Below are 10,515 nucleotides of genomic sequence, written 5' to 3' on the forward strand. Positions count from 1 at the left end.
GACCTGTAAAGAGGGGCCTCTGCTTGGCATGCAGGAGGTCCCAGGTTCAATCCCCGGCATCTCCAGTTAAAAAGGACCAGGCAGGAGGTGATGGGAAAGACCTCCGCCTGAGACCCTGGAGAGCTGTAAAGAGGGGCTGTGGCTCAGTGGAAGAGCCTCTGCTTGGCATGCAGAAGGCCCCAGGTTCAATCCCCGGCATCTCCAGTTAAAAAGGACCAGGCAGGAGGTGATGGGAAAGGTCTCCACCTGAGACCCTGGAGAGCTGCTGCCAGTCTGAGTAGACAATACTGAATTCGATGGATCGCTGGTCTGATTCAGGTATCAGGCAATTCCAGGGTGTTCATACCCCTCAAAATCTCCTTGGACCCTAAGGTGCTAGTGGACTATCCCACGCAGTGCTTGATTCGTATGGAGGCCCCGTAACATGGGTGCGAGTCCTCCCCCTCAAAGGCCGCACCGAACAGGTCTCTGCTTTGACCAAATAATTTATTTTGGTTTCTTTCGTTTAACCATTTCAAACGCTGCCTTTCCGCCCAAATTGGTAGTGAACGATGAAAGATATACATAGGAAGGGGTGCCAAGCGAAACTGAGACATCGTTGCCCGCTAGCAGAAGGCAGTGATACCCATGTAGGGCCAGCGTGCGGGTCTCTTCCAACTTATGGCGGCTCTATGAATTCATGACCTCCAAAACGTCCTACCGTTAACAGCCTTGCTCAGGTCTTGCAAACGGAGGGGCCCCCGCGGCGTCCTCGATGGAGTCCACCCATCTCCTGTTGGGTGTCAGGTAGCCCTGTCATAGATCAGGAATATCGTTCCCAGCTCTCTCCTGCTCAGCTACTGTTTGCTATCTTATGCTTGACCTTGTAGAAGTTCCAGCTGCCGTTTACACGGCTGGGAAAGTTAACGGCTTCTCTGCTATGCCCGCTTGCTTTCCCCGCGCACACAAAACATATCCATTGGCTCATGCTTACAGGGGGAGTGTTTGATTTCACTGTAAGTCAGAGGCCATTCCTGACACTTAGTCAGGCTCCCTAGTCAGGTCACACCACACAGGGCTTCAGAAGAAGATAACTGTTTATTAGTGGATCCAGTACTAAAGAACACGTGTACAGCTTGTGTCAGGAATGGCCGTCAGTACTAGGGCCTCTGACTTACAGTGAAATCAAAGCAGTAGAACTTTTGCTCACAAGACTCTCCACAGCTTAGAAGGAACACTGCAGGACTCCTGTTTGTAGGCAGGGAAAAGGCTCGAAAGGGAGTGTATAGGGTGGGGCCAGTGTTCCCTCTCAGCTGAGTTAGTGCGAGCCAGCTCATGGTTTATTAGCCTCCGGCGCACACATTTTTGTCTTCGCTCAGGAAGGAGGGCTCCAAAGCAAACTAATGTATGCAGCAGCCAAATCGCTCACTCACAGCTTTAATGCCGGCAGCTCACAAAGTAGAACTTTTGCTCACAGGACTCTGTACAGCTTAGAGGGAACACTGCAGGACTCCTGTTTGTAGGCAGGGAAAAGGCTCGAAAGGGAGTGTATAGGGTGGGGCCAGTGTTCCCTCTCAGCTGAGTTAGTGCGAGCCAGCTCATGGTTTATTAGCCTCCGGCGCACACATTTTAATCTCAGCTCAGGAAGGGAGGGCTCCAGAGCAAACTGATTGATGCAGTAGCCAAACGGCTTGCTCACAACTTTAATGCCCGGAGCTCACAAAGTAGAATCTTTTCTCGTAAGGCTCCACAGCTTAGAGGGGAGCATCGCCCCCCATCCCCAGCCGGTGGCCGGGGGAACCCAGCAACCCTGGTCTTCCGCCCATTTGAGAGAGCTCACAGGTAGACACGACTTGGAATGAGAGACAGCCCCGCCCTGCCCCAAACGGGCTGAGATCCAGCTGTGATTCTTCAAATGGCTCTCAGTGGTGCTTGAATCGCTTACCAGTTCTTGGGGAGCGTCGGCCGGCTAGCCAGCACTGCAGGCTGGTGGACTGACGCCGCCGACAAACTGGTCAGCAGCACACAGGCTGGATGAAAAAGCTTCTACAGGTCTTGATGAGGCTTCCTGGAATGCTTTGGGTCATACGATACATAAGAACATCGTCAGAGCCCTGCTGCATCAGACCAGTGGTCCATTGAGTCCAGCCTCCTGTCTCACCCAGGGGCCAACCAGTTCCTCTGGAGGGCCAGCAACAGGGCAGAGAGGCCGAGGCCTTCCCCTGAGAAGAACATCAGAAGAGCCCTGCTAGATCAGACCAGTGAGGGTCCATCCAGTCCAGCCTCCTGTCTCACACAGGGGCCAACCAGTTCCTCTGGAGGGCCAGCAACAGGGCAGAGAGGCCGAGGCCTTCCCCTGAGAAGAACATCAGAAGAGCCCTGCTAGATCAGACCAGTGAGGGTCCATCCAGTCCAGCCTCCTGTCTCACACAGGGGCCAACCAGTTCCTCTGGAGGGCCAGCAACAGGGCAGAGAGGCCGAGGCCTTCCCCTGAGAAGAACATCAGAAGAGCCCTGCTAGATCAGACCAGTGAGGGTCCATCCAGTCCAGCCTCCTGTCTCACACAGGGGCCAACCAGTTCCTCTGGAGGGCCAGCAACAGGGCAGAGAGGCCGAGGCCTTCCCCTGAGAAGAACATCAGAAGAGCCCTGCTAGATCAGACCAGTGAGGGTCCATCCAGTCCAGCCTCCTGTCTCACACAGGGGCCAACCAGTTCCTCTGGAGGGCCAGCAACAGGGCAGAGAGGCCGAGGCCTTCCCCTGAGAAGAACATCAGAAGAGCCCTGCTAGATCAGACCAGTGAGGGTCCATCCAGTCCAGCCTCCTGTCTCACACAGGGGCCAACCAGTTCCTCTGGAGGGCCAGCAACAGGGCAGAGAGGCCGAGGCCTTCCCCTGAGAAGAACATCAGAAGAGCCCTGCTAGATCAGACCAGTGAGGGTCCATCCAGTCCAGCCTCCTGTCTCACACAGGGGCCAACCAGTTCCTCTGGAGGGCCAGCAACAGGGCAGAGAGGCCGAGGCCTTCCCCTGAGAAGAACATCAGAAGAGCCCTGCTAGATCAGACCAGTGAGGGTCCATCCAGTCCAGCCTCCTGTCTCACACAGGGGCCAACCAGTTCCTCTGGAGGGCCAGCAACAGGGCAGAGAGGCCGAGGCCTTCCCCTGAGAAGAACATCAGAAGAGCCCTGCTAGATCAGACCAGTGAGGGTCCATCCAGTCCAGCCTCCTGTCTCACACAGGGGCCAACCAGTTCCTCTGGAGGGCCAGCAACAGGGCAGAGAGGCCGAGGCCTTCCCCTGAGAAGAACATCAGAAGAGCCCTGCTAGATCAGACCAGTGAGGGTCCATCCAGTCCAGCCTCCTGTCTCACACAGGGGCCAACCAGTTCCTCTGGAGGGCCAGCAACAGGGCAGAGAGGCCGAGGCCTTCCCCTGAGAAGAACATCAGAAGAGCCCTGCTAGATCAGACCAGTGAGGGTCCATCCAGTCCAGCCTCCTGTCTCACACAGGGGCCAACCAGTTCCTCTGGAGGGCCAGCAGCAGGGCACAGAAGCCGAGGCCTTCCCCTGATGTTGCCTCCTGCCTGTGGGATTCAGATATTTAGTGCCTCTGAACATGGAGGTTCCCCTCAGCCACCATGGCTAGTCGCCACCAATGTTCCCTCTAAGCTGTGGAGCCTTGTGAGCAAAAATTCTACTCTGTGAGCAACTGGCATTAAAGTTGTGAGCGAGCGATTTGGCCACTGCATGAATTAGTTTGCTCTGGAGCCATCCTTCCTGAGGACAAAAATCTGTGAGCTGGAGGCTAAAAAACTATGAGGTAGCTCACACTAACTCAGCTTAGAGGGAACACTGGTCGCCACTGATAGACTTCTCCTCCATGAATCTATCTAATCCCCTATTAAAGCTGTCTATACCTGTGGCCAAATGATCCATTCCCACCCAAGCTCGAGCAATGGACCTATGAGCACCTTTTATCCAAGAAGGTTATCCTCTTCCGGGCTCTCTCTCTGTCATTTTGGCACCCTGTAATTCACTTTCGTTTTTTTCGGGGGGGCGCTTGTTCCCTTCCCCAGGTTGATGCAGGTGAAGGCGGAGCGCGAGGAGTTTGAGGAGGAGCTGAAGGAGATGCGCGAACGCTTCTCGGCGATGCGGCAGGAGGCGGATCAGGCCCGGAACGGTGCTGGGGATGCGAGTGAGGCCGACTCCCTCCGGAAGGTGTGCTGGGTTAGGGAAGCAACGCTGTGGCGAGGGGACATGTGGACGGGGGGGGGGGGGGGGGGTTTTTGTTTAGGGGGGGGGGGGGAGGATTACTGTCTCTTCGGTTCTGGAAATTCCGGGACCTGGGTAGTTCCAGGAGGTGGAGCCTGTCGGACTGCAGATGGTCAGGGGCGGGGCTAATGGCAAAAAGAGTTTTCTATTGGTTGACGGCGGTAGGGCATGGAAGGCAGGGAGCCCTCTGCTTCAAAAGTGGTCCAAGATGGTTATCAAGGAGTTACTCGCATGGCTGCTGCAAGTTCACGCTGACCTCAGCCTTGGGAGCCAAACTCCAAGCCCCTCGAAGCGCATTTGTGAATTCCAAGGACATGCAATGATTAAACACATAGGGTTGGATCCTGTCGTTGAGAACCACGGGATCCAGCCCGTTGCTGCCTGGTGGCGTGAATCCCCCTAAAGTAGCGGGTTCACTCTGCATGAACTGTTGAAACGGCCCAGATTTCTATTGTCATGCAATAATTAAACGTATTGGGCTGGGTCCCGTAGACGAGAACCACGGGATCCAGCCCGTTGCTGCCTGGTGTCGTGAATCCCCCTAAAGTAGCAGGTTCACTCTGCATGAACTGTTGAAATGGCCCATATTTCTATTGTCATGCAATAATTAAACGTATTGGGCTGGATCCTGTAGACGAGAACCACGGGATCCAACCTGTTGCTGCCCGGTGGCGTGAATCCCCCTAAAGTAGCGGGTTTACTCTGCATGAACTGTTGAAATGGTCCATATTTCTGTTGTCGTGCAATAATTAAACGTATTGGGCTGGATTCCGTAGTTGAGAACCCCAGGATCCAACCTGTTGCTGCCGATGGATTGAACCCCCCAAAACAGGGAATTTACTCTGAGTAAGCTGGTGACCGGGCCCAGGTTTCTGTCAACCACAAAATTCTTGCTGATCATCTAAAGGGTTCCCACCCCCCGCAAACCAGGCTCTTTGTGCATGGGTGTGTGTGTGTGGGGGGGGCTTTTTGTGCTGTATCCGTTCAGTTGGCTACAATGCTCCCTCTAAGCTGTGGAGTCTTGTGAGCAAAAATTCTATTTTGTGAGCTGCTGGCATTAAAGTTGTGAGTGAGCAGTTTGGCTGCTGCATAAATCAGTCTGCTCTGGAGCCCTCCCCCCTGAGCGGAGACAAAAACTGTGTGCGCTGGAGGCTGAAAAACTGTGAGCTGGCTCACACTCACTCAGCGTAGAGGGAACACCGGTTGGCTACCCTAGGAGTTGTGAGCAAGCAATTTGGCTGCTGCATAAATCAGTCTGCTCTGGAGCCCTCCCCCCTGAGCGGAGACAAAAACTGTGTGCACTGGAGGCTGAAAAACTGTGAGCTGGCTCACACTCACTCAGCGTAGAGGGAACACCGGTTGGCTACCCTAGGAGTTGTGAGCAAGCAATTTGGCTGCTGCATAAATCAGTCTGCTCTGGAGCCCTCCCCCCTGAGCGGAGACAAAAACTGTGTGCGCTGGAGGCTGAAAAACTGAGCTGTCTCACACTCACTCAGCTTAGAGGGAACACCGGTTGGCTACCCTAGGAGTTGTGAGCAAGTAATTTGGCTGCTGCATAAATCAGTCTGCTCTGGAGCCCTCCCCCCTGAGCGGAGACAAAAACTGTGTGCGCTGGAGGCTGAAAAACTGTGAGCTGGCTCACACTCACTCAGCGTAGAGGGAACACCGGTTGGCTACCCTAGGAGTTGTGAGCAAGCAATTTGGTTGCTGCATAAATCAGTCTGCTCTGGAGCCCTCCCCCCTGAGCGGAGACAAAAACTGTGTGCGCTGGAGGCTGAAAAACTGTGAGCTGGCTCACACTCACTCAGCTTAGAGGGAACACCGGTTGGCTACCCTAGGAGAGACTGGGGAGTAAGAGCCACAGCTCCTCGTGAGGTCTTGCGGCTTACGTCTTCTCCCCGTGGCTTGTCCCTTTGTGGCACAACGTCGGTGTTGCTGTCCGAGAAGAACATTCCCACCTGCAAAGACAATAAAGAGCTTTGCTGTCTTTCTATGAACCCCTTTGGTTTCCCCCGCTTTGACGGCGGCCCGGTCCAGGATGTTTCGTTCTGTGTCTGGACCCGGGCAGCCGTCAAAGCGGGGAAAACCAAAGGGGCTGATCCTTTGGTTTGGTGTAGTGGTTAAGTGTGCGGACTCTAATCTGGGAGAACCGGGTGTGATTCCCCACTCCTCCACTTGCACCTGCTGATGTGACCTTGGGTCAGTCACAAGCTCTGGCACAGCTGTCCTTGAAAAAGAGCAGTTTCTGTCAAGAGTTCTCTCAGCCCCACCCACCTCACAGGGTGTCTGTTGTGGGGAGGGGAAGGGAAAGGAGTTTGTAAGCCGCTCTGAGACTCCAAGTGAAGGGCGGGGTATAAATCCAATCTCCTCATCTCTTCTTCTTTCTCTCTCGCCGCTTCCCCGTCCCGCTCTTTGCCAGGAACTCCGGGAGGTTTGCGAACGGCTGCGGGAGCTGCTGTTGGAGAAGCAGGCCCAGGAGGAACTGCTCCGCCAGCGGGAGAGGGAGCTGGCCGCCCTGAAGGGGGCGCTGCAGGAGGAGGTGGCCAGCCACGACCAGGAGGTGGAGGAGCTGAAGCGGCAGTTCCGGGAGAACGTGCAGAAGCTCCAGAGGGACTACGAGGAGGCCTCCAAGGCAAGGAATCTGGCGGGCGGCCTCCAGTGTCCACACACCCCCATAGACCTTGAGCTTTTTGGCGGAGTGGGGACGGTTCGTTCCCTCTTGCCTTCAGGGCCCAACTTAGGTTCACCAGCTCCAGTTTGTGAACTTCTTGGTGTGCGGGGCACAACATTGAGAGGGGCTTCTAATGTCCTGGCCCCACTGGTGGACCTCCTGGTGCCCCTGGGTTTTGGCCACTGTGTGACACAAGAGTGTTGGACTGGAGGGGCCTTTGGCCTGATCCAACATGGCTTCTCTCATGTTTTTGTTTGGGCAATGATGCTCTGTATCCTTGGTGCTTGGGGGACAACAGTGGGAGGGCTTCTGGAGTTCTGGCCCCGCTGGTGGACCTCCTGATGGCATCTGGGTTTTGGCCACTGTGTGACACAAAAGTGTTGGCCTGATCCAACATGGCTTCAGTTATGTTCTTATGTCTGGGCAGTGATGCTCTGTCTTCTTGGTGCTTGGGGGGGCAAGAGTGGGAGGGCTTCTGGAGTTCCGGCCCCGCTGGTGGACCTCCTGATGGCCCCTGGGTTTTGGGCCACTGTGTGACACAGAGTGTTGGGACTGGATGGGCCATTGGCCTAATCCAACATGGCTTCAGTTATGTTCTTATCTCTGTGGCAGTGATGCTCTGTATCTGTGGTGCTTGGGGGGCAAGAGTGGGAGGGCTTCTGGAGTTCTGGCCCCGCCGGTGGACCTCCTGAGGGCACCTCGTATTTTTGGCCACTGTGTGACACAGAGTGTTGGACTGGATGGGCCACTGGCCTGATCCAACATGGCTTCTCTCATGTTCTTATGTCTGGGGCAAGGGATGCTCTGTCTTCTTGGTGCTTGGGGGGGAGGGCAACAGTGGGAGGGCTTCTGCTGTTCTGGCCCCGCCAATGGGCCTCCTGATGGCTCTCCCTCTCGCAGGTGAAGGCTGCCTTGGAAGGCGAGAAGGAGACGACAGAACAGACGAAGAAGGCCGTGGAGTCCACCCTGCGGGAGACGCAGGAGGAGAACGACGACCTCCGCCGGAAGATCCTGGGCCTGGAGACGCAGCTGAAGGAGCACCGGCACTTTGCGGAAAACTGGCAGAGCACCGAAGCCAGGCTGAAGGAGAAGGTGGCTAAGCTGGAGGTACGGCCCGATCCTGTTCCCTCCAGTTTGGTGTGGCGGTTAAGTGGGCGGACTCTAATCTGGGAGAACCGGGTTTGAGTCCCCACTCCTTCACTTCCAGCCAGTGTTCCCTCTAAGCTGAGTTAGTGTGAGCTAGCTCACAGTTTTTTAACCTCCGGCTCACACATTTTTGTCTCAGCTCAGAACGGAGGGCTCCAGAGCAAACTAATGTATGCAGTAGCCAAACCGCTTGCTCACAATTTTAATGCTAGTAGCTCACAAAGTAGAATTTTTGCTCACAAGGCTCCACAGCTTAGAGGGAACATTGCTTGCAGCTGCTGGATGACCTTGGGCAAGCCACAGTTCTCTCAGAGCTCTCCATGGCAGTCATCGAAAGAGCTCTCTCAGCACCACCTGCCTAGGTGGGATGGGAAATACCTGGAGATTTTGCAGGTGTAGCCTGGAGACAGTGGGGTTTGAGGAGAGACCTCTGCAGGGTATAAATGCTCTGTCCAAGGCAACCGTTTCCTCCAGGGGAACTGATCTGTATTGTTCGGAGAGCAGGTTGGCACCCTAGGCTTGGAGCAGTCAAGGGTGTTCTAAAACTGCCACTACTCTGCTTCTAGGGCAGGGTTCCCCAACACGGTGCCCACTTACGCCTTTCTCGGTACCCACCAGATGTTTTTAGAAAGCGGCTTGGGCCAGGCGGCGCTTTTGCCCAGCAAGGCTTTTGATTGGCCATTAGAAGAAGAGAAGAGAAGAGATTGGATTTATACCCGGCCCTTCACTACCCAAAGGAGTCTCAGAGTGGCTTACAATCTCCTTTCCTGTCCCCTCCTCACAACAGGCGCCCTGTGAGGGAGGTGGGGCTGAGAGAGCTCTTGAGAGAATTGCTCTTGAGAGAACAGCTCTGAGAGAACTTGTGACTGACCCAAGCTCACACCAGCAGCTGCACGTGAAGGAATGGGGACTCACACCCGGTTCTCCAAGATTAGAGTCTGATTAGATTAGATTAGATTAGATTAGATTAGATTAGATTAGATTAGATTAGATTAGATTCCGGGACTCCTGACTACTACACCAAACTGGCTCTCAGATTTTGATTGGCTGTGGAGTACAAACTGATTATTATTGTTGATATTGCATGTAGTGAATATATTGCATGTAATGAATATATACCTGTTTTAGAATATTATGAATAATACACAATGCACTTTATAAGATGGAACATATAGAACACTTTAACTTATAAATAAGGTTTTTGCAGTGTATATATTTGTTGTTTGACCCACCAGGAGGTTGTCAAAAAACTACTTATGCCCTGTAATAAAACGCTAAATAAATTAGCTAAATAAATTCCTAACCGTTCATATTGGCTGCTGGTCACACACAGTAAACAATCCGCTTTCGATCCACTTCCCAACCGGACTTTACTGTGTGAACTGGCAACATCCAGTTGGAAAGTGCATTGAAAGTGGATTGAAAGTGAATTGTTTATTGTGTGTGACCGCAGCCGTTGTGTTTCAGAATTGTTTCAACGGTATCTCTCCTTATATATAATTGAATAGTGGGTGCCAAAGTTCTAATTCTAAAATGCACTCCCTTAGTGTATGGCTGATGGCACTGCTCCTCAGCATATATCGCCACCAATCAGAAGGCAAAGCCCGGGTCCCGCCCACACCACAACTGCTGCGACAACCTGGTCTTTTGCATATGGAAGCTGATTGGACTTCAGGCCATTCCCCCCCCCAAACCCCCCCCCCCCCCCCCAGGTTCATGTTTTAAATGCAGACTGACACTGTTTGCCCAAAGCCAGAGCACTCTCCCAGAGCCTCTTTCTAGATCTCGTTGTATTTATTTCCACAACGGGCCTTATTTCTAGTATGATGTATAATTGTGTAAGTTTTGTAATGAAATAATTGCACACAATAGATAAATACTACTATGCACAACTTCAGTTACCTTGATTTATTTAGTGTTTTATTACAGTGTATTTGTAGCTTTTTGACGTCCCCTGGACACTGTAATCCATGGGGTGTCAAACATGCGGCCCGGGGGCCGGATGAGGCCCCCGGAGGGCTCCTGTCAGGCCCATAGTGGGAACCGGCTGTCTTCTGCTTCTTCTTCCAGTTCCGCTACTGCTGCTGCGTCATTGTCGGTTTGCAGCTTACAGATAACACACCTGAACAGCACACTCAAGATTGCAATGGCACAGCCATTTTGATGCCATAATTCAGAGCAAGAGGTGTCAGTGATCAGGCACTGTTACGTAAACAAAACATTGCAGGAGTGCTCATGTTTTAAGCGTGTTTTTATTTTCAGTAAAAAAAAAACACCTTGTGTTTGTGCCCTTTATGAAGTTTATATCTCTCCGCTGCCTGGCATTACCTTTTATGACACACACGGTCCGGCCTGACAAGGTCTCATTTATGTCAGATCTAGAGATGTAAAATTTCCGGAAATTTTGAAGCTCGAAAAAAACCCCGGGTTTTTTCCAGTTTTTTTCGGGGGG

General features: G+C 53.2%; 1 protein-coding gene across 1 annotated transcript in view; it reads left to right on the plus strand.

Moving 5' to 3' along the window:
* The window catches only part of CGN (cingulin), a 118,589-nt gene that overhangs the window by 68,846 nt on the left and 39,228 nt on the right, over positions 1-10,515 (plus strand). Inside the window, exons 10-12 of the mRNA XM_015416026.1 lie at positions 4,051-4,192; positions 6,666-6,878; positions 7,818-8,024. Of these exons, the coding sequence (XP_015271512.1) occupies positions 4,051-4,192; positions 6,666-6,878; positions 7,818-8,024 (562 nt within the window). The remainder of the gene's footprint in view (positions 1-4,050; positions 4,193-6,665; positions 6,879-7,817; positions 8,025-10,515) is intronic.

The sequence above is a fragment of the Gekko japonicus genome, unplaced genomic scaffold, assembly GCF_001447785.1.
Source record: "Gekko japonicus isolate JY-2015 unplaced genomic scaffold, Gekko_japonicus_V1.1 scaffold226, whole genome shotgun sequence".
Classification (NCBI taxonomy): domain Eukaryota; kingdom Metazoa; phylum Chordata; class Lepidosauria; order Squamata; family Gekkonidae; genus Gekko; species Gekko japonicus.